Here is a 24,368-nt window from a genome sequence, read left to right on the forward strand (position 1 = left end):
GCATACCTGTCGTAGAACCTTTTGACAGGCATTTTTGAAGTGGATCTTTAAAAACGGCTGAGCACTCCTGTCATATAGAGGATCTTTGACTCACATTTTCGCAGCAAGTTCTTGAAAACAACAGAGCACTCCTGTCATATAGAGGATCTTTGAGTAGTATTTCTCCAGTCAATCCTTAACAACAGCAAAGCACTCCTGTCAAGAAGGTACTGTATTGGATTCATGTTTTTGCTGTAGGTGCTTAAGGTTTTCTATTTGCTTCTAATTTGCTTAACTTTACAAAGCATTGAGCTAATCTTGTATCAGTACAGCAAAGATAAAACATAAACATGTTCAGTACTTTCCCATAAAAAATGCATGGATGCACTTATTGTGTACACAGACAACACAGATTATGCGGCACGGATTAAACTCTTTCGTTGACTAGCAGTGCTGTCATTCCACGTTGTCCTTTCATAATAACAACATCATCTTCCATTAATGTGCCGGAAAGAAGGGCACTCACTAGGATGCACCTCAGCGGGCTGCCTCAGCGGGCTGCCTGTGCTCATCTGCCCCGCTCTCTTGGCGGGTGACTTTCCGCTAGCAGTCGACAAAAATGTCCAAGTAGACGTCCAATTAGATGATATAAGTGCCTTACCTTAGCAAAGCAGCCACTTCCTCGCTAGCAAGACAGACACTTCCATGTCAAATTACACAATAACACGCTACACCGGCGAGGGAACCGTCCACCTGCCAGCTAGCGCTCGGTCGCTGCCCGCTGGTGGCTGACCGAGGCGGGGCACCGCTTTCACGATCGGTGTGGGGGTGGGGGGCGGTCACCCGGGTGGGATAGAATAGCAATGCGGCTAAATTGTCCGATGCCCCCGGCCCGCACCTCCACCCTCCTCGCGCTCTCTCTACCCAGCGACAAGGACCTGCACCCTGTTAGGAGGAGGCGTCGCTAACACGGCGGCTTGTACGCTTACGTCAGTCCGCATTAGTGGACCTGACCCCCCCGGCCCCTTCCTTGTGGTGTTTGTAGTAGTATTGACCGCTACACTGCGGCTTCAGTGCGCAAAATGGCCTCCCTTGTTACGTTATACGAGCCTGTGAATGGGTAACCATGGCAACCTGCCTGCTACCTTCAGTATGCACCTGTTAGCATGTTGTTGCTAAGAGAGAAACAAAATCATCCTTCCAATCTTTCAGTCGTTTTATTTAGAACCTAAACTACTTTCTGCACTTTAATGCAGGACTAGTCTGTGGACCAGCAGTTTAGAAAGCCAAATCCCTTCACTATTACTGTAGTCTTATTTGATATCATGTCAGTGCCAATTGGCATACATATAAATCCAGTTAGAAAGTCTCCGTTTTTGAAACAAGTAATATGTTTGCACAAATATCCTCTATATCAAAGAGGTGCTCTGCTTGTTACGCACTGACTGCAACACGACCAGTCAAAGATCCTCTACCAAAGAGCAGTCCTCTGCTGTTTTAAAGGACCTATGGAGCCAAAGATCCTGTATACTGTCGTGCATAACCACTCTGCTGTAGTTAAGCACCGACTGCAAGAAAAAAAAGGCTGTTCAAAGATCCTCTGTAAGAACCTAGCTAATCAAAAGTCCTTGATAACACAAGAGTGCTCTGCTGTTTTTGTAGGATCTATTGCAAAAAAGCAATTCAAAGATTCTCGATAGAACAGGAGGGTTTTTGCCGTTTCCAAGGACCTACAGCAGTAACACGAGTCAAAGATTCAAACATCCTCTGTAGGTCATCAGCAGTTTGATGTTTTTAAGAATCTACCTAGTCAAAGATCCATTATTTGACTGGACCAGTCTGCTGTTTATAGGACCCACTGCAATTCAAAGATCCCCCCCCCCCCACACCCCCCCAAAAAAAGGAGTGTTTTGCTGTTTTAAAGACCTCCAGCAAAAAAAAAAAACATAGTCAAAGATCCTCTAGAACCCATGCACGCTGCTGTTTTTAAGGACCTATCTAGTCAAAGATCCTGTACATGACAGGAACACCTTTCTGCTTTTAGGGATGTGCTCCAATAATGCTAGTCAAAGAGCCTCCATATGACAAGAGTGCTGTGCTCTTCTTTAGGACCTCCTGCAAAAAGCAGTTCAAAGATCCTCAATAAAACAGGCGTGTTCTGCTGTTTTTAAGTACCTACTGCAATAACGCACTTATTGCAAAAAAGCTGAGCAGCGACCTGCTGTATTTAAGGACCTACTGCAAAAAAAAGCAATTCAAAGATCTTCCATAGAAGGTGAGTGCTGTGCTGTTTTTAAGTATCTACTGTGTCTACTCTTCCTGTGCATGTCAGGAAAGCTCTGCTGTTTTTAGGGATCTGCCGCAAAAACTCTAGTCAAAGATCTTCCATAAGACAGGGGTGCGCTGCTGATTTTTAGGACCTACAATTTTTGACTGGAGATTTCAGAGTAGGTCCTAAAAAATAGCAGATTGCTCTTGTCATATAGAGGATCTTTGACTTGTGATTTTTTTTTTGTTGTTTTGCAGTAGATCATTAAAAACAGCAGAGCACTTCTGTCACATAACGGATCTTTGACTTGCATTTTTGCAGCAAGTCCTTAAAAACGGCAGAGCACTCTGGTCAAATAAAGGATCTTTGACTAGTGTTTTTGCGGTACATCCTTAAAAACAGTAGAGCTTTTGTTATAATAGAAGATCTTTGACTGTTGACAGCATATCCTTACAAAAATGCAGAGCACTCCTGTCACAGAATGGTTGACAAGAATTTTTGCAGTACATCTTTAAAAAGAGGTGAGCACTCACATTTCATGAGCGCAGGCATGAAGGACAGTGTTTGGTCTTCAGCGATGAAAGGGTTTCACATTTTGACCGTCATTGATGCTTGACCTTCCTGCAGCCTCATCCAGACCGCTCGCTGTTCTTCTATCGCCAGCTCTTAAGTAATCTCACCGTTGTCAAGTAGGCGTCTTATTTTAGGAGGCGTGTCATCCACCGCACGTCAGCCATACATTTACAGACCTGATGGACCTTAGGTTTGGAATGCAAGGACGCACGGCCGCTGCAGGTGCAGATATAGTGACACACTGCTTTTGGTACGCCACAAATCCATAGGATTTCCATAGGATTCGCTTTTTGTGAAATGTTGTGCACAACAAACTAGCCTGTTTGCCCTGCACTGTATTGTTATTGCCAGCGGCGTAGCTCACACCTAAGCCCCATCATCATACTCTCAGCTGGGCTCAGGCTTCCATCACATGAGCCCAGAAGCCATAAAGGTAAAGCAGGTCAGCACGCTGTGAGAAAAAAACCAAGATTTTATCTTTCCACTCCAATGGGATCTACATTTGGAAGAGCTGACACTGAAGTCCACGGGTCTGGCCAATGTTAGACGGCAGCGTGGCGGTGCTGAACGAGTACATACAAGACGAGTGCATGAAGTCACGGTCTGGCAATGACAACATATCATATCATCATCCACTCCTCCTCGCTGCCATTTATGCACACAAGCTTTAATGTCGAAGCCACGAGTGTCCAAACCTTGAGGGCCACACACCAAAAAATGAAAGGATGTAACTTTGCCACTTTGATAGCTTCTAAAGCAACACATGTAGATATGCTAAGAAGTTACAAGTATTTTTATATTTCAAGAAAAAACTGCATCTCAGCTTTGTCGCATACTGTACGTGAATTTTCCAAATATTTCAACTGTCTTCTTAAACAATCTTTGTACATTTTCTTCTCATGATATTAGGACTTATTCCCATAATATTTTTACTTTATTCCCATAATATTATAACTTTTCCCCACCCAAATTTTTCAAAAATGACAACTTTGTTTTGTTTTGTTGTTTCTCATAACTATAGGAATTTGTAAAAGTTTTTTTTCTTGATTGTTTCAATTTAATGCTACAAAAATAATCTTATGTTTCCTCATAATATTACGAGTTTATTGTTGTAAAATTGCGACTTTTTTTCTCTTAATATTTTGACTTTATTCTCATAAAATGACAGCTGTTTTTCATTTCCGCTGTTGTTTTTCTTTTTTAATTTTCCAACTATTTCAACTTCCTTCTTGTAAATGTGTCGTAATTATGACTTCATTCACACAATATTTTCACTTTATTTGCGTAACATTATAACTTTCTGCAACCTAATTTTCCAAAAAGTAAAACTTTGTTTTTATAATATTATGATTTTAAAAAAAAAACGTATTTCCTCAATATTTCAACTTCATGCTAATAAAATGATGTTATTTTTCCTAATAATATTACAACTTTAGTCTTGAAAAATTACTGTTTCTCTTTGGATTACAACTTTTTTCTCTTAATATTTTGACTTCATGCTTGTCAAATTAATGCTGATTTGTCCATTTTTGCTATTTTTGTTTAGTTTTCCTATTAAATTCTATTTTTAGAGTGTGCTGCGGGCCGCAAATGGCCCTCGGGCCGCACTTTGGACACCCCTGGTCTCAGAGCAGCAGGGTTACGGACACACACCAACTTTGTCTTCCATTTACGGTGGAACCTCGGTTAGCGTCCGCCCCGGTTAGCGTGTTTATCAGTTAAGGCAAAAAATGTTACGCCTCAGTCTGTGCACATTTTCCGGTTAGCGTACAATATGGCGTGCGTCTTGTCGTGATATTAATACACTGCATGAGTCCAACTGTGTCCTAAATGCATTTTTAGCCCAAAACGTCCTTGTTAGCATCTTGCTAATACATGGAAACAGGAAGTGGAAGCCAGCTCCGTCGCCTGTCTATGATGTCATCAGCGGTTGACTTCCGTCCTTTGCTAACTAACACAGTTACGCCAAAAATGTTAACGCAAAACACATTTTTATAGTTTGAGAATTGCAGTTTTACATGCATGAAACAATCTAAATGTATATAAGTGATGAATGAAATTCAAACAAGACGCATGTTTTGTTTTCATGATAACAGCAGCCTGAATGGATACTCTGTGTTTGCAGTAGTGACAAAAGCCAACCTGTTCTGCAGCCTGCTTGACCTTTTTGTGCAGCATGTCGCTAACTGTTTTAGTGATACAGCCCGTGTAGCCAACTTGGCTTATTTTGTTGCTAGATCTTGCGACATTCCAACCCTGCTTGATGACATGTTTTCTCCAAAGCGACTGGCAACAAATCTAGCGACATTTTCTGGCGTCGTTGGGGAGTTTTCTGGTATTTGGGGACCTAAAAGTGAAAGCACGTATTGTTCTGCATTTTGTGTTGTCACTGAGCAGCAGTGGGTGCTGTTGATGATCCTACTGTATAGCTCTATTTATTGTTAAGATCAGTTGCTATTACATATATTCACCAGAAGCGTGTGCTACTCACAAACCACACTGAGTCATGTTAATGTGATCCATAGAATAAACACAGCATAATTTGTTATTCGCTCCTGTTTTTTGTGCTAATTTTAAAAAGTTCTTAATAACCAAGTGTGATGGGAGAACTCTGAGAGGCACTGGCCGGGATAAAATATTAAAGTTATTTTATTTTGATGAAATGATGGCCAGTTTTAAATGAACAAATCAAGACTGTAAACATGTAGAAACATTTGTAGTTGTAAACATAATCAAGGTGTTTTTACTCACTTTTTTTGTCTCTCCTGAAAGGTTATGCTTTTTTTCCTACAGCTTTTTACAAAATTCTACGCAAACGATATGCAAATTAGACAATGATGTCATCTAGCGACTTCTAGGACGGCCAATAGCTGCTTTTCGAACTGAAAAGTTGGCAAGTTGGATACGGTCTGCTACTGCAAAAGAATACATGGCATTTTAAACAAATGAGACCAGTCAAATGCTAAACCTCTAATGCACAATACTCCCGAGGTCGTACAGTTTAGAATCCCACCACATTATTTGTGAAATAACCTCCAGATGTACGAAAACCTCCAAACTAACCTTCGTCACGCTGCGTGATTTTCATTTTCTCACATTTTCCAGTGCACATGTTGACGAATATGTCAACGGCGCTAAAGCCTCAGTGACAACCGTAAGTACGATTTTTTTAGGCCGTGCAATTTTTGGCGGACGACACACATCGGAGTCGGCAAGTGTGACGTAAGTCGGCCGTACGGACGACGCACAAAGACGCACCAAGTGCCTAAGCTTGTCTTGCAACCTGAAAAAAATGTAAGCGCTCGTAGACTTTGTTTGACATGACAAAGAACCTCTGCGGCCGAAAATGAACACGGCACACGCGCGTCCTCCGTGCGCTTCTTGCGTTTTTGAACTCACAGTTTAACAGCAACTCTCCGGAGAAAAAAGCTACATTTTGAAGTGTGAAGATGGTCTGCCTCTCTTCCATTGTTAATTCCCTTTTTCCTTGCCATTTTTGGAGCAACAAATGACTTTCTCCAGTGCAGTTGTGTTCAACTGATGTTCACGAGGGCATAGTACCGCCGTGTGTTCCGAACACTGTGTATATGCAGACAGAGGAGGTGGTATGTACTCCAGAACTTGGAACACCAGTGGGAATTAGGAGCACCAACTGCCAAGGCTTGATCAACCTCCATTTCTTGAAATTGTTGACCCATTTTGTGGTCCCTGAAACAGGCCTTTTTGTATCATTGTGAAACACACATTTTTCAGTTTTGGCTAACCGCACCTTTTGTTTTTTTTTTACCTTTGTACTATTTCAAGCTATTCATTGGACTGGAACGACTTGAATTTCAATAAACTGGAAAAATTGCGGTGTTCTAAAACTTTTCACCGGTAGTGTACGTTGTGTTTGGTTTTTTTACACGTTGAGGTCCATTTTGTGTTGAGCTGTTTTAAAAAGGACTGAGTGTTTAATAAAGCAGACGTATTATTCAGGCTCGTGTTGATAAGCGTATTAAGAACTTTAAAATGATCTTTCAAAGGTACACTTATTATAGATCCAAACTTCTATCTGTGATTAATTGTGATTAATTAACTACAGACAAAAATGTGATTAATCGTGATTAAATATTTTAATTGATTGACAGCCCTAATAACGATACAAAATTGATCCTGGCCATGTCTCTCACAATTAGCTTGTACAATTCTTTTTAAGATGTGTGGCGAAGCCTTACATGTCTATGGCAGACTGACAGATAGATAGCAGAGCTTTATGTTAAGATGTGTAGCGAAGCCTGCTTTGTATTTTTTAAAGTGGTGGGGCGGGCTCATCCAGCAAGGGGCAGGTTAGAAGCGGTATCATGTCCATGAGGAGAGAGGGTTTTCCTTACTGACGTCACGAAAAAGCGAGCGTTTGAGCGCCTCTTCTCTCAAAAAGCGGAGTGAGATGATAAGATTTTTCCTCACGTTTGGTGCCCGTAAAACACTTCTGACTCTCACGACGTCATTGTAAAGTCACTTTTGCACAACAGGGCTGACACTGCCTGCACAGTGAAGTTTTTAGGTTTGACCCCGGAACAGATTATCTCCGTCATCCGTCCAACGCGCGTCTCATCCAGCCAACATTGCCACGCACCTCTCTTTCTTCTCCTTATGAGGGCATGAGGCCGACAAAGCCGGCACGTTATGCAACGCGCCTCTTCACGTTTCCCCACGCTGTGTGCATGACAGCATCCAAGCGCAGACGGCCAGACGGCAGGCGCTGCAGTGGTATTATTAAAGGACACTTGCGCCTCAGTGAGGCCGCCGGCGTAAGCCTCGTTTGGGGCGTTTCACTTGTTTTCAAATATGGAAAGTGCCGAAAACAAACACTGCCAGCATTTTCCTCCAGTTATCAGCGCGAGGAGAAAGCAGCTGTTCTTATTACCTTCCCTCTACTCCCTAATGAGCCCGCTGGAGGAAAGTACTTATCTAAACAAATCTATGGAATTCCAGCCTTGTTTTTTTTTTTTTGTATGCTAAAGCTGGAAATCCTATTCGTAGATTTTGGGCTTCTGTAATTAAGAAATGGGCCAATTAATCCTATAAAGCCTGTGTTTGGCAGAGGGGAGCATGCAGGGGACCAGCAGAAGGAGATTATGTGGCAAACAGTAGTGCTTTGCTCCTAATTTGTTTTGCCATTTTCACAGTTTCTAACCTCAACACGCTGGTAAGGTTGCTGATACAGAGAAAACTCTTGCAGGGTTTTTGTATCCGTTATAAACGAGGCTGGGGACGTTCCTCGGTTCTAAGGTCAGGTTTGGGTTCATTTTGGGTACAGTAATGGAACAAAATGCAAAACTAAACCGCTTAGCTTTTGTTTTTGAAACATAAAAACTCAAGAAAGAAACTGCAGAGTGCTGCCAAGTAGTTTTCCAATAAATAGAATTCTCAAATGAAAGGAAAAATGCAGTTTGTTTGCAATTTTTACCATCATCCACAATCTTATGTGAGACACAAACACACACGTCTTTCTCGTTTCTGTGCGTTCTAAAGATGAAAAAAGAGATCTAAAGAGGCATTCAATCCCAGCCAGTTATCAAAACACAACCCCCTCGCTGGCGGCCATTTTAGACGACTTTGACTGATCTTTCAAGGCACACAGAATATTGTGATGTATGGCTATACTTGTATAAACACAAAGCCTAGCAAAAGAAAGGTTAGACTCTTGTCTTTCATCAGAAAACAAAGTTTGTTTCTACCTTTTTCCGTTCTTTAGTAATCATCGGTAGAACATAGGTAAGTTTCAGGAAAATATCAGTTCCCGACTAGAAAAGGTACATTTCAAGCATAAACATCCAAATGTATTTACAAATATAACATCATGAACTATTTACAATTTTCACATTTGGACCTGAACCATGTGCTGCGAGTGAGTCTGTGAGCACCAGGCAGCGCTTTGTTTGCCAGGAGCCAGTCTTGAGCTACGCAAACACTCAAGCTTGTCGACCCATTTGAAATTGCAGGAGGTCATAACTCAATAAAACGATTTCACCTTGCAAACAACATTAAACTCATCACACAGCAACTTAACACCCAAAAGGTAAGCCTCAGACATATACAAACATGTACCAATACAAGTTCAAAATGAAAGAAAGTTTTCTCATAATATATTTTGTTTGAGCAACACATTTCATGGGAGGACAAACAGCATAGAAAATGGACGGATGATGTGGCAATGCTGTCTCTGTCCACCAGAGGGAACCAGAGGAATCCTGAGCCGCTCAGAGCCCAGAGGAAGGCTGAGGTCATTGCCGCGCCCCAATGAATGCGTTGCATTGCATTACGGAAAAACTTTGAAAGAGTATTGGTACAAGTTTGTGTATTTCACAGGTATAGTGTGTTAGAGTGTTAGGTTGCTGTGTGATGAGTTTAGTGTTCTTAGTGAGTGAGACTGTTATATTGTTGTACTGTGATATGTAATGACCTGCTGCGATTTCCAGTGGGTTGACAAGCTTGTTGTGAGTGCACTGATAGCGCGTGATTGGCTTCTGCCAAAGAAAAACAGCAACTGGTTCCCCACTGACTTGCGAGCAGCACAGTATTTAAACAAGTAGCAGTAGTTCAATTAGTTCAACCTTCAGGTTGGAAGACGACTCCTCTACCACCTGAGCTTGAAAATGCTTCATTTCGGCCAAAAAATACTTAACATTTGTTTAAATATGCATATTTTTGACCAGTCATAGGCCGTATTCAACCGGGAAACAGCGATGATTTATTAATGAATAGGGGCGTCACAAGAGCTTCTGTCGCAAGTTCTCCAGAGATTTCTCGTTGAGAAAAAAACTGTCGCATGGGCACTAGGCCTGGGACGATAATAAATGAATGAATGAATGAATCACACAATCAAAGAAAATGAACTGGACCATTTTTCCGTGTCAATATATCGCCATGTGCATGCGTGTCTGTTTTCCTCGTCTCTCGCCTCCAAACAGGCAGGACGAGAGTTCACTCTGTGCATTGCTCTCAGCACCTCGGTGCCTTTGTTCCATGGAACAACAGCATGAGCGGAGCGAGCCCTTTTGTCAGCCATATGGTCTTTTTGCTTCTGTGGGTGGAGGCGGGGCTGGTGCGATGTATTGTTGGATATTTTTTCTTTGTAGTTTTCTTGTATACAATCTCGTGTATCATCTTGTGACACCCCTATCGATTGAAATATTTGTGAAACCCCTGTGATAGAGTGTGTGTTCCGCCATGACTACCAGAAATGGACATGACTTCACCAGGTGGAGGAGTGAAGGTTTTGGTCTCTTTGTTTTGTTTATCCACTTTGAAAGGAGGTAGTTCTCACCGTGATCCTATTTGTGTGTTGGCAGCGTCCATGAGACGTCTAAGTGTCAGTGACAGGAGCAGGTTGTCGCCACGCTGCCGCCTTAAGGGCCAAAGCTTACGTACGCACAGCAAGATGCTGGCACTGCACTGTGTCCCGCATGTCATCTAAAGAAGAGTGAAGCTTCCTGTTCCTACCTGCACATAAGAACGCACGGAACTTCCTAACAACAATGACAGACTTGATCATACTAAGTCATGTTCGCTTGCACTTTGCATTTGCATTTTTCAGCATGCAAAAAGGAATTTTTGGAGAAAACATGCATCTGAAGTCTTTGGACTCAGGGTTACCCGTACATGCTGGCGGGTGCGCCTGTCACGGTAACGAATTTTGCTGCACGATAATTGTCCTACAGATTTTTATGATATTATTGTCAACATTATTTTAAGACCATTTTTTCATGAATGTAATGATAATATATGGCATAATAATGAGAGTACACCGCATCAAAAGCAATCAACTTTAATTTCGTGAGAAGTTGCATGTGAGTGCTGGCGATGCTGACGCCGAACTGCAATGCTGCACTCGCTGTCGAATCCCACGCTTAAACCCTGACAAGCTAACGCCAAACTGAAATGCTGTAGCAAGCATGCTACCCGTTAGCATGCTAACACCTAACATGATAGCGCTAAGCGTCTATGTAAGATAATACTTGAGAAAATGGCTAAAATGCTTACATGCTAATGTTAACATACCAACAATGCTAACATGCTAACTATTAGCAACGTGAAAACACTATCTATATAAGTTGATGCCTTTGAAAATAACAAAAAATCTAACATGTTAATTTTAGCATACTAGCAATGATAATATGCTAGCTGTTAGCATGCTAGCAATGCTAATATGCTAGCTGTTAGCATGTTAATACTGTACATGAAAGCATTGTCAATGCAATTTTATAATTTTGATACCAGCAAAAAGGCTAACATGCTAATGTTTGCATGTTAACAATGTTAACATGCAGCCTCTTCGGTAGAGAGAGGAGGCAAACAAACACGCATGCGCATGTCAATATATCGAGGCGGAAACAAAATGACTGAGTTTGTTTTTATTTATCGTGCAGTTAACTGATTCATTGATTATCGTGACAGGCCTACTGCAGCGTGTTAACAAGAGTTACGATACACGGCTCTCTTGTTTGAAAAATAAGTTTAAAAAATTATTATCATAAAATTGAAATATTAAAGAAAGGCTGTTTTTTTTACTAGCTGTAATATTATGAGAAACAAACAAATCAACTAATAAAATTAGGTTGCGGAAAAAGTTATAACATAACGAGAATAATGTCAAAATATTATGGGAATTATGAGACAAAAGTTTACAAGAAGAAAGTTGAAATAGTTGGCAAAAAAAAAACAGCACAAAAAAACAGCTGTCATTTTATAAGAATAAAGTCAAACTATTCAAAAAAAAGGTGTATTCTCACAAGAAAAAAGTCGCAATTTAAGAATAAAATATTACGAGGAAAAATAATGTCATTTTAGTATCATGGAGTTGAGATATTATGTTTTTTAAAGTCGTAATATACAATATGAGGTTGTAATTTTGGTTTTTAGAAAGGTTTTCAGAAAATTGGACTGGGGAAAAATGATGGTAATAAACTTAAAAATATGGGAGTTACGTCACAATATTATGAGAAGCAAATTTAAGAAAAAACTTGAAATATTTGGGATTTTTTAAAATAAAAACAACAGCAAAAATGGGGCCGAAATAGCCAAGAGCAGAGTTGATAGTAATAATGGGCTTTTTCTCTGACTGTATATCACAACGCTGAGATGCACTTTTTTTTCTTAAAACATACATGACTTCTTAGCGTATCTTCACAGGTGTTGCTTTCCAAAAACCTTTTATTTTATTTTTCGGTGTACAGCCCTCGCTAGAAAAAGGTTGCGTATTGACAGGACTGATCCACTGTCAGCCAGCACTTAACAGTAGCAAGCAATGAGTTGATAAAGAAAGCAAATACAAGTGCATGGGATGTACCAGCAGTAACCTTCTTTTCTTTGCTTTGCTTGTTGTGCAGGTGTACCTAATGTTGCGGCCTGTGAGGATACATGCTGAGAGGATGACAAGTGTGACCTCTAAACATGGATAGTCAGCAGACGGGGGTGGCAGGCCATGATTACACTGCAGAGAACACGAAGGTAGCGTACAGCCTCTATCATGCAAGTACGAAGCGTCACGTTGTGTTGATGGAGAGGTTAAGATGCTTCACTCACCTTTTACTTGGATGCACCCTCGCAGAAGTCCGCTCCACACACACACACAGCAATGGCCGCCAGTCCACAGCACTTCCTTTGTTTTCACAGGTCGGCAGGCGTCCAGTCCTGGGAGCAAAACCCTGTAAGCTTCGTCGGCTTAGCACTCATGGACTGAAGGATTCAGGTGCGGTGACTTTCTATCCTAGAATGATCTGCAGGGAGGACAAAGAGGGGACGACAGGTGAAGGCGCCGCACACACTACACTACTATGAAGCTTAGTCTGCATGACCGAGACGCGTGCAATGAGGACCATGCAAACGGGCAAATAACCATCTCTTCCAGGACAAAATGTGGCCATCATAAATCCTTCATTTACTGGACGGGCAATGTATTACATCACACTGGCAACATTCTTAACCAGGAGTGCCCACACTCATCATGAAACACTCACAGATGCTGGAGGGTCACGTTGATATTTTCAGACTGCTATGTTTATTATTATATTTTATGATATATACGGTGGTGTGAAAAACTCTTTGTCTCCTTTTTGATTTCTTATCACTTGCATGTTTGTCACACTATAATGTTTCAGGTCATCAAACTAATTTAAATATTAGTCAGTGACAACACAACTGAACACATTTCATTATTATTAAGGGAGAAAAAATGTAAAGCTACATGTCCCTGTGTGAAAAAGTGATGGCCCCCTAAAGCTAATAAGTGGTTGCCCCCCCTTAGCAGCAACAACTGCAATCAAGTGTTTGCCATAACTTGCAATGAGTCTCTTCCAGCGCTGGGGAGGAATTTAGCAGAATTGTTGTCATTCAGCCTCATTGGAGGCTTTTCCAGCATGAAGCGCCTTTTAAGGTCATGCCACAGCATCTCAATAGGATTCAGGTCAGGACTTGGACTAGACCACTCCAAAGTCTTCATCCATTCAGAGGTGGACTTGCTGGTGTGTTTTGGATCATTGTCCTGCTGCAGAACCCAAGTTGCTTTCAGCTTGAGGTCACCAACAGATGGATGGACATTCTCCTTCAGCACAATTCATGCTTCCATTTATCACAGCAAGTCTTCCAGGTCCTGAAGCAGCAAAACAGCCACAGACCATCACACTACCACCACCATATTTTACTGCAGATATGATGTTCCTTTTCTGAAATGCAGCATGACTTTTACGCCAGATGTAATGGGACACACACCTTCCAAAAAGTTCAACTCTTGTCTCGTCAGACCACAGAGTATTTTCCCAAAGGTCTTGGGGATCATCAAGATGTTTTCTGGCAAAATTGAGACGAGCCTTAATGTTGTTTTTGTTCAGCAGTGGTTTTGCCATGCAGACCGTTTTTGCCCAGTGTCTTTCTTATGGTGGAGTCATGAACACTGACCTTAACTGAGGCAAGTGAGGCCTGCACATCTTTGAATGTTGTTGTGGGGTCTTTTGTGACCTCTTGTATGAGTCGTCACTGCGCTCTTGGGGTTATTACGGTTGGCCGGCTGCTCCTGGGAAGGTTCACCACTGTTCCATGTTTTGGCCGTTTGTGGATAATGGCTCTCACTGTGGTTGGCTGGAGTCCCAAAGCTTTAGAAGTGACTTTATAACTTTTTCCACACTGATAGATCTCAATTCATCTTAGTTTTAATTGGGCGAAAACCAGGGGTTTTATTTCAACAAACTAGTCCTAGGCACTTTGACCAAACAAACCCAAGTGAAAATCATGGATAAAAGGCAAAACTTTGACAATCAACCAATTGGCCACTAAACTGTAAACATGAACGTACATAAAGTTACCACCGAGCTACAAGGACATTATTATTATTAATGTTATTAACGTTTACACCAAAGAAATACGTTCTGGATGTAGTGACACCTCGTCACACTACCCCGGCTTTTAGCAACTAGCTTCACCACACACTCGCTCACAATGCGTCAGGCCGCTACCGAAAAGTAACACTACATATTGGAGCTGCCGATGCTGTTTTTTTAATTTTTATAGCGTTCCTTTCTATGTTGCTACGTGCAATCAAAGTGCTCAGGAAAGAAGCTCTGCTACTGCTTAAAATGACCAAAATAGTCCAAGTATTACATATTATCATGAATGGACGTGTTACACATGCTCACAGTATGGATATGAAACCATCAAAACCTTGTTGGAGGTTTTTGGAGGTGCTTTAATAGCGGGCTTTGCAGGTGGCATAGGTGTCCCATTACATGCATTAATTAGCTGCCTCTTTTTAACTGTTTTCATATCTTTACAATGCTCGGCATGGATCATTAACATGCTCGACGGCAAGGAGGAAGTAAGAGAGCGCGGAGGAGTGTAGCGTGCAGAAGCTTACGCATTGTAGGGACATTTTAACGCACGCGCACACACACACAGTTTAGTTCCAAATGTGAAAATTGTAAATAGTTCATGTTGTTATATTTGTAAATAAATTGTTATTTTGATGTATAAAACCCTTTTTTTGTGTTTGTCTTTTAACAAAAAGCTGTTTATCTAACTTTTTTTGTTGGGAAGTGATATTTTCTTACCTATTTTCTTACCTAAACTTACCTATGTTCTACTGCTGAGAACTAAAGAACGGAAAAAATTTGAAACAAACTTTTTGGGAGTCTAATCTTTCTTTTGGTAGGTTCCATGTTTATATAGCCATAAAACACAATATTCTGTGAATGAGTTCATGTATATACGCATCTTTACAAAATGTCAAAGTGGCAATGTCGCATCCTTTCATCTTTCACGATGTGGCCCTCGCTGGAAAAACGTTTGAACTTGAACACCCCAGCATTAAATGAAACAAAAGCAAAAGCACCTGGAAGCCTGGAAGGTGGCGCAATCAGCTGTAAGGCATTGCGTCGCCCCCTAGTGGACACAAGGCAACCACGCAGGTTGTGTTTCTGTTTGCTTTGCTGTTCTGCTTTACTAGTTGAGGCATTCTTTTTATTGCCATAAAAAAAAACACAACACGGTAAAAGTGTCATGCACGTGAGCTGACACGTGAACTGTGCACTTGGCAAAGTGTGGGTAGATACTCCCGCCCACGTGAACCCAGGAAGTGATTTTTGTTGGCACGCGCCAGTCTGGGTTACGGTGTTAAAATGAAGAACAGCTAGCACTCACCAAACGCATGTATTTGTAAAGGCGGTGTATTCTTGAGGAAAAGGTGCCTTCTGAAGGCGTCTTAAGAGTGTTTGGGCCAGGAGACATGTTTCCCCTTGCCAGCTTGACATCAAACCTGGTAAGTACCAGCAAGTACAGAAGACGGGAGAGTTCAAGTCATGAAGAAGGCTCACAAGGCGATGCTTTCCTGGTCTGCACAGGTCACGCATACGCTTGCCATTTTCGCCGTCGACAGATGATGAGATTCACATCACATCACAGTGGCCGTTTTGGTGTGCGAAATAACCACACAAAGAAGTGAAACCGGAGTTTCAGCTTTCATATCCTTTTTGTGTTTGGGCTTCATCAGCTGACGCTGCTTAGCATTGTCGAGGAAACGCGACTCTCGCCCTCCAAGTGATTCAACTGAAACCATGAGCTCCGAAGACGGAAAAAACCTGGTAAGACGCCAGAGAAGACGATTGTTGGTGTGGATTTAATAATCAATTGATACTGCCTGCAGGTACTTTATTATTCATCCCGAAAAAGCAAGGCCATTTGTGGCCGCAGCTGTTTTTTTATTGGCCTGCAGAACATGGTAAATATATAGATTCTATTAAGAAACCTACAAACACATCTGCAGTAAATTTAGAAGAATAAAGTGACAATATTATGAAAAAAAGTAAAAAAAAAAAAAAAAGAAAAAGTTGTAATTTTACGAGAATAACATCATCATATTATGAGAAAAAATCAAATACACATATTTAAAAAAATGACTTTTTTTTAAGTCATCTTATGATATTTTGGGGGGGAAAATTTGGTTACAGAAAAAGTTACAGTGTTTTGAGAATAAAGTCAAAATATTATGGGAATAAAGTCATAATTACGAGAAGAAAATTTACAAGAAATAGTTGGAAAATAAAAAAACAATAAAAGTTATTTTTATGTAAATAAAGTCAAAATATTAGGAGAAAAAAGTTGTACAGTATTCTAAAGAGAAAAAAGTTGCAATTTTACAAGAATAAACTAAACAATCTCATAATAGTAAAGAAAAAATGCACTTTTTTTAAACAAACCAAACCAAATAAAGTTGTAATTTTACAAGAATAACGTCATAATATTATGAGGATAAATAACATCATTTTAGTAGCATAAAATTGAAATAATAAAAAAAAGACTTTTTTTTTTTAAAGACGTCATATTATTTTGGGGAAAATTAGGTTGCAGAAAAAATTATAATGTTACGAGAATAAAGTCAAAATATTATGTGAATAAAGTCATAATTACAAGAAGAAAATTGAAATAGTTGGAAAATGTAAAAAAAAAACAACAGAAATGAGAAAAAACAGCAGTAATTTCAAGATAATAAAGGAAAAATATTAGGAGAAAAAAGTTGCAATTTTACGAGAATAAACTAAACATAATCTCATATTAGTAAAGAAAAAAATATGTTATTTTTTTAAAGTCGTTTTTTTAAACAAACCAAACCAAATAAAGTTGTAATTTTACAAGAATAACTTCATAATATTATAAGGATAAATAACAGCATTTTAGTAGCATAAAGTTTAAATAAAAAAAAAAAAAAAATTTAAATCGTCGAATTATTTGGGGGAAATGAGGTTGCAGAAAAAGTTAGAATGTTAAGAGAATAAAGTCACACTATAAAGTCATAATTAGAAGAAGAAAATTTACAAGAGAAAGTTGAAACAGTTGGAAAATAAAAAAAAAACTGTTTTTTTATGTGAATAAAGTCAAAATATTAAGAAAAGAAATTGTACAATATTCTAAAGAGAAAAGAAATAAGGATAAACTTGTACTATGATGAGGAAAAATGTCATTAGTAGCATAGTTGAAATATAAAAAAATCTATTTTTTTAAAGTCTGTTTTTAAAGTTTTTCAAACAAACAAAAGACAATAAAGTTGTAATTTTACGAGTAACGTCACAATGAGGAAAAGTAACGTCACTTTAGTCGCATAATGTTGAATATATATATGTACAGTATATATATATATACTGTATATATAAAAGACGTCTTTTTCATTTACATTTCACTTCCTGTGTGAAAAGAAAGGAATAGGTGTTACACTAATGACACTACAAACCTTGTGCAGTGTTAAGAAAAGAAAGGAATAAAAAGCGGATTAAAATGTAATAAACAGATTGTTAATAAATAGAAAAAAGTGAGAATAAGTTGAAACATTAAATGAGAAGTGAAAACCATTGACGATGAACATGTAAATACTAGAGTGGCACAATTGATCAGTCATTTTTGTATGTTAACTGAGCAATAACTTATTTATCCTGCAGATGCTCCCTGGGCTGAAGTCTCATGAGATTTGCACATAGCGATGGCTTGAACTGCAACTTTTCTTGACTTTGCGGCAATAAAAATATGGGCTGAACTCCAAAAATTGCAGCATGTTTTTGGGTTTCAAGTTGATGCAATTACAAGAAATAAAAGACTGAACATTTTTTGACAGTTTTGACATCGTTAGCTTTGTTTATCAAAGTGTTTTCCTCTTCATTCCCAAGGCATTGCTTCTCTGCTGCTTCCTGATGGCTGAGTGCGGTCAGGCATCCCAGAAGAAGACCTCCTGCCACATTCAAGGCAACAACGCCGACTGCAGCCGCCTCAGCCTCAAAGCCGTTCCCGCAAACCTTCCGGGGAACATCACCAGTTTGGACATGTCACATAACAGGCTGGACCTGATCCCGCCCTCGTCTTTGGCGCCCTACGCCGGCCTCCTCCACCTGAACGTCAGCTACAACAGCATCAGCAGGTTGGACCGCGGGCTGTGTCACACTCTGCCCGTGCTGCAGACTCTCAACCTGGACCACAACCAAGTGTCCGTTATTGGGGAAGAGGATGTGCACGCCTGCAGCAGTCTGACGAGGTTTCTGTTGTCGAGCAACAAACTGAAGCTGAAAGGGGAACCCTTCTCTGGATTACAGGTACTCAGATCCACAATCTGGTGTCCTAGATTACCACGGTATCTCCTTTCGCTTAAACGAAATAATCTCCTCATAACTCACAGCGTCTGAAATTCCTGGACGTCTCAAAGAATAACTTGAACTCGGCTCGGCTTGGCTCCAAGCCTCAGATGGACGAGCTGGAGGAGCTCAGTCTGGCATTCAACAAGATCACCACTTTGGCCAAGGATGACTTTGCCCTCCTAAAACATTCCAACTCCTTCAAAGTCCTCAACCTCGCCTCTTCAACCATAAAGACCGTAAGAAACATTACTCACAATTTAAACACACTTTGGGGAAATATGCATCTAATAATGTTACAGTACATGATACAGTATCGATACTCTGGCATCAGATAGGCAAGGCGCCAATCCAATACAGTATGGTATCGGCATCGAGTTACAATACCAGTGAAACTGACGTATTGAAACTGTCCGATACCACCTCTGGAAATTTCCAAATCATGAGCCACGTCTGTGCTTTTATGGTATCAGAAGATACCATAAAAGAATATCAGCAAATGTGCGGCAAAAGAGCATCAGCGAACATAGCCAGAAGAACATCAGCAAATGTAGCCAGAAGAATATCAACACACGTAGCCAAAAGAATATCAGCGACCATAGCTAGAAGAATATCAACACACGTAGCCAAAAGAATATCAGCGACCATAGCTAGAAGAATATCAACACACGCAGCCAAAAGAATATCAGCAAACTCAACCGAAAGAGTATCAGCAACCGTAGCTAGAAGAATATCAGTGAACACAGCCAAAAGAGCATCAGCGAACATAGCTAGAGGAATATCAACACACATAGCCAAAAGAATATCGGCAAACACAGCCAAAAGAGCATCAGCAAACGTAGCTAGAAGAATATCAGCAAACTTCGGAAGTGAAAAATGGGGACCAGTGCATCCCTAACATCAGTTATTGATATCGCCACCATCCAATGACCAGCATGTGTTTGTGTATGTATTTGTATGTGATAGTTTTAGATATAAACAAAGAAAAAAAATGTGGAGATATGCGCTTTTCATTGAAAAGTGACAAAATGCAAACTTAATGACACTTGGACTTTTTAAACAGCCCCAGCATCTAAACAGCCAATGTTTTTGTTTTTCTCTGCAGGTGGAACCTGGTTCCTTCAAACCTATTTCACAACTCAACACCTTAATCATGGACGGGAGCAACATGGGCACCACAGTCATTTCCAAACTGTGCTCGGAGTTGTCCGGGACCTCCATCAAGAGCTTGTCCCTGCAGAGGATGAAGCTGGTCACTCTCACCAATGCAACCCTCAAAGGTTTACGGCAAACAAATCTAAGCTTCCTGGATCTTTCCGGTAACGGAATGGGTAAGATAGAAAATTACTCGTTTCAGTGGACAAGCAAACTGGAAACTCTGATTTTGTCGGACAACAACATCAAGCACTTGACCATGTCAACATTTGAAGGACTTAAAAGCTTGAAAAACCTGGTCTTGATCAAAGCTCTGGTGAAAAGTCATACCTCGTCCACGCCCATCATTGACGACTTCTCTTTCCGGCCGCTGAGCAGTCTGGAGAGTTTGTCTTTGCGGCAGACTTCAGCACGGGAAATCACCGAACACACTTTCACAGGCTTGGAAAGTCTTAAAGAGCTCGATATGAGCTGGGGCAGTTATGTGTCGCTAAAAACCATCAACAAAATGACACTCATTTCACTTGGTGGCTCTCCTCTCTTGGAGCTCAACCTGACAGCAACGGGTATTGGCCAGATTCAACCTGGAGCCTTTTCCCATTTGAAGAACCTCACAAGTATTGCTCTGGATTTTAATTTCATCAAGCAAACTCTGACTGGGAAGGAGTTTGAAGGCCTCGACCAGCTCAGGGAGCTTAACATGTCCTTTAACCACCAGACAATCAACCTCAGCTCCAGGTCGTTTGTTAGCGTACCCAATCTGAAGGTCCTGACGCTAGCAAAAAGCCTTATGGTTACAGCTCTCAACCTGGATCCCTCTCCGTTCAAGCCCTTGTCCAAGGTCACCTACCTGGACCTGAGCAACAACAACATCGCCAACATCCATGGCAATCTGTTGGACGGGCTTGTGAACCTGCAGGTCCTCAAGTTGCAACACAACAACCTGGCCAAATTGTGGAAGGACGCAAATCTTGGCGGGCCGATGCTATATCTGAAAGGCTTAGAGAACTTGCTAAGCCTCCAGATGGACAGTAACGGCCTGGATGAGATCCCCACGAGGGCACTGAGCGGGCTCACTAACCTCCAGGAACTGAGCCTCAGCAACAATCTGCTCAACAACCTGAAGGACCCGGTCTTTGAAGGTCTGACCTCCCTGAAGGTTTTACACCTCCACAGGAACATGATCACGGCTGTAAGACCCGAAGTGTTCCGAACACCCCTGAGCAATCTCAGCTTGCTCATCATGGGCAGGAATCCCTTTGACTGCACCTGCGAGAGCATCCTGTGGTTTGTGACGTGGTTGAACAACACCAATACGACCAGCGTGCCTGGCCTCAGGGATCAGTATATGTGCAACACACCCATGGCTTACTTCAACCACTCAGTCATGGATTTTAAAGCCCTTTTTTGCAAGGACATGACGCCTTTCCAGGCTCTTTACATACTGAGCAGCACCCTTGTGGTCTTGCTGACCGTAACCGCCCTGCTGATGCGCTTCCATGGCTGGAGGGTTCAGTTTTACTGGAATATTCTGATCAATCGAGCACTGGGATTCAGCGACGCCAGAGTGGAAGAAGGCCGGCAATTTGAATACGACGCCTACGTCATCCATGCTGAGGAAAACACCGACTGGGTGGAGAGAGCCATGAAGTCTTTGGAAAGTGAGAGTTGTAGATTTTGCGTGGACCATCGGGATTTGGTGCCAGGCATGTCCCAGCTGGAGTCCATCGTGGACAATATGAGAAATTCACGGAAAATCCTGTTTGTCGTCACGGAGAACCTTCTCAGCGACCCGTGGTGCAGCCGGTAAATCACAACCCCTTGACCTATTTGTTGTTGCAAGTCTCATGTTGTATTTCCTGCAAGGGTTGCAAATTTCCCTGAGATTGGAATGACAACTTCCCGTTGGAGATACCAGGAATGGTGCTGTAGATCACGCCATGTCTGTCTTCCCCTCCCCTGTGTTTTTGTCTATGCAGCTTTAAAGCCCATCATGCCCTGCACCAGGTCATTGAAGCCAGCAGGGACTCCGTCATCCTGGTCTTCCTGCAGGACGTGCACGACTACAAGCTGTCCCGATCACTCTTCCTCCGCAGGGGAATGTTGCGTCCACGCTGCGTACTCCACTGGCCTGTGCAGAGAGAGCGAGTGCCTGCCTTTTACCAGAAGTTGCGGATCGCCCTCGGATTGACCAATCAATTTCACAGTTGACCCTATGGTGCCATAGTTTCACTTGTCAACCGTTGAAATGTTTAGGTCAAGGTTTATTACATGTCCGGAGCACAGAATGCAAGAAGCGACAAGGACCGTTGTTCAGTTTTTTGGGTCTGCTGGTTAGTTAGCAGGATTGTGCATTCACCTCGTACTGCTTCCACGCAACCTTGTAGACGGGTAAAAGATGGTCAAAAATCAGACTTAAGTCTTGTATTGGATCTCAGATTGTGTCCCCTAAGAGTGTACAATATGAATGACAATGACACGGTTATTTTTTGTTATAGATTTAAAATGTCAGCCTGGTCATTTTCTATGTATATCAGATAAGCACGGATGCACAGTTTAATGCTGGAGAGTCACTGTGACATCTAGTGGCCATGCAGTCTTACTACGCCCCATGTATCGTCATCAAAGATACTACTTGTATTATTGAGCATAAAACTATTCCTGTTCATAAAGTAATACAAATATTCAGAAAAGTTTAATTTAGGAAAAAAAGTATTAAATTGCATATAGTGCTTATACAATGTGTTTTTATACAAATCAATTAATAATATGCTAAAGATTTATGAATATTTTATAGTTTATTTCTAAACTCATTAACCATTAAGATTGTTTTTTTATTAATTATACAACATATGTGTACAATATGTCAAATAACAAAAATGTTAGAAATATATTACAATTTAGTAATCAAATAAACATACATATATCCAAAAGTTGTATTATTTACACCACTAAATTGTATATAGTGCTTTCACAGTAGGTTATTTATACAAATGTATAATAATGTAAAATTCTATTAACCATTTTACATTATTTTTAAATTCATATATGATGTGCACAATAATTGCAATGTACAACAGAAATTGTATGAATGTGTTATATATTACGGACACAATTAACTAATAAATAAAAAAACGTATGTAAATAAATTGTATTTATACTAATTAATTTATAATGCAATGACACAATTTGATGATACTACAAGTTTATAAATGTAACATTCTGCTTCTGGGTCTTGTTTGTGTTGTTTCACTCTTATTTTGTCTCCCATAGAGCCCTGACTTCCTGTCGGGGGCGGCACCACTGGACGCACGTGTTTGCAATCTTCATTGGTTCCCCTTTTGGAGCTGCTTCCACACGGTTTGTGCTTGCAGGAACGCACTCGATTCAGTCCGTAAGCTGACCTTCAACGTGATAACTCCGAGGTGTCTGTTTTTCTTATTTCCTGCTGCGCGTCCCGTGGACTGCCCTTTTTTGGACCCCTTTAGTTGTCCCTGGGGTTTTCTCCCGGCTGCATCATTTCCACCTCCCTGCCGGTGATGTTGTGATTGTTTTCCTACCATATAATAAAGCCGCTAAATCGCATACTGGAGGCTGTCACTGCATCCTGGGGTCCGTTCTACCACAAACCCTGGCAATAACATTTTTAACCATTTTAGATTGTTTTTTAATTCATATGATGCTCATCCGTCTGTTTTCTATGCCGCTTATCCTAATTAGGGTCACGGGGTTCATATGATTTCATATGATTTCATGTATAACAAAAATTGTATATTAATAATGTATTATATTAATGATATATATAATATTCATTTCCTACAAAAATCCAAAAATCTTATGTACATAAATTGTATGTTTATACAAATTAATTCATAACGTAATGACAAAATTAGATTATGATACTAAACATTTTATGACGAGTTTATAAAATATTTAACCATTGCAGATTGTTTTTTTAATTCATGTGTATACAATAATTTCATGTATAATCGTGTATTCATATATTAATTATATATATTAATTTACAAATAAAATATTCAAACATTTTATGTACACACATTCTATGTTTATACTAATTCATAATGTAATGGCAAAATTAGATTGTGATACTAAACATTGTATGAATAGTTAGTAAAATTATGAACCATTTGAGATTGTTTTCTTCGTCATGATACGACATACAAAAATGTCACGTATAATCTAACAAAAATGTATAAATATATTACGATTCAGTAATGAAATTAAAAAATACAAATATTCAAAAAACTTATGTAACATGTATATTTTATTCAGACTACTTATTTTATAATGCAATGATAAAATTTGATATTCGACATTTTATGAAGTTTATAAAATCATTAACCATTTTAGGTGATTTATTATATGATGTCTTATACAATAATTTCATGCGTACTCTTAACCAATATTGAATAAATATATTACAATTTAGTAATAAACAAATAGCTAATAAGACATCTTTGGTCATATATTAAACATTTTAACTGTACAATAATTGTATTCTATTTCTGGAAAATAGCTTTCTTAAATGATTTAAGATTGAGTTGCAGCTGAGATGGGCTGTTAATGTACGTAGAAGGTACTGTACTGTACATGTGCTGTATACTGGATGTGATATGATGATCAGAATGTGACTGATCAGCATTCAAAAGGTCAACTTCAAGCACAGTTATCTCACTTGAAGATAAGTATGTCAGCTGAGAGGCTCCTCCCACCAATGTACACAT

At 40.2% G+C, this 24,368-nt stretch overlaps 2 protein-coding genes across 25 annotated transcripts in view; one reads left to right on the forward strand and one right to left on the reverse strand.

The window, feature by feature from the left end:
* The window catches only part of sorbs2a (sorbin and SH3 domain containing 2a), an 84,914-nt gene extending 72,346 nt beyond the window's left edge, over positions 1-12,568 (reverse strand). For 13 of the 20 annotated variants that reach the window (XM_054780153.1, XM_054780145.1, XM_054780140.1 and 10 more), the window contains exon 1: positions 641-960. The gene's annotated coding sequence lies outside the window, so the exon portion shown is untranslated. The other 7 variants (XM_054780146.1, XM_054780142.1, XM_054780131.1 and 4 more) reach the window with 5 other exon arrangements.
* tlr3 (toll-like receptor 3) lies at positions 179-23,416 on the forward strand. 5 transcript variants are annotated; one of them, XR_008570756.1, is made up of 8 exons: positions 14,953-15,614; positions 15,697-15,936; positions 18,010-18,429; positions 18,513-18,707; positions 19,574-21,429; positions 21,603-21,841; positions 22,897-22,983; positions 23,112-23,414. XR_008570756.1 is itself a non-coding variant. In XM_054780157.1 (7 exons), exons 4-7 carry the CDS (start codon positions 18,034-18,036, stop codon positions 21,832-21,834), a joined length of 2,679 nt encoding a protein of 892 aa, XP_054636132.1. In that variant the 5' UTR covers positions 179-206; positions 12,196-12,316; positions 12,482-12,614; positions 18,010-18,033; the 3' UTR covers positions 21,835-22,878. The 5 variants fall into 5 exon arrangements, 4 of the variants coding, with proteins under 4 accessions (XP_054636132.1, XP_054636133.1, XP_054636130.1 ...); XM_054780157.1 differs by lacking the exons at positions 14,953-15,614; positions 15,697-15,936; positions 22,897-22,983; positions 23,112-23,414 and adding exons at positions 179-206; positions 12,196-12,316; positions 12,482-12,614 and having other exon boundaries at positions 21,603-22,878; XM_054780158.1 differs by lacking the exons at positions 14,953-15,614; positions 15,697-15,936; positions 22,897-22,983; positions 23,112-23,414 and adding exons at positions 2,144-2,254; positions 12,196-12,316; positions 12,482-12,614 and having other exon boundaries at positions 21,603-22,878.
* The last annotated feature ends 952 nt before the right edge of the window (positions 23,417-24,368 follow it).

The sequence above is a fragment of the Dunckerocampus dactyliophorus genome, chromosome 6 (assembly GCF_027744805.1).
Source record: "Dunckerocampus dactyliophorus isolate RoL2022-P2 chromosome 6, RoL_Ddac_1.1, whole genome shotgun sequence".
NCBI classification, from domain to species: Eukaryota; Metazoa; Chordata; class Actinopteri; order Syngnathiformes; family Syngnathidae; genus Dunckerocampus; species Dunckerocampus dactyliophorus.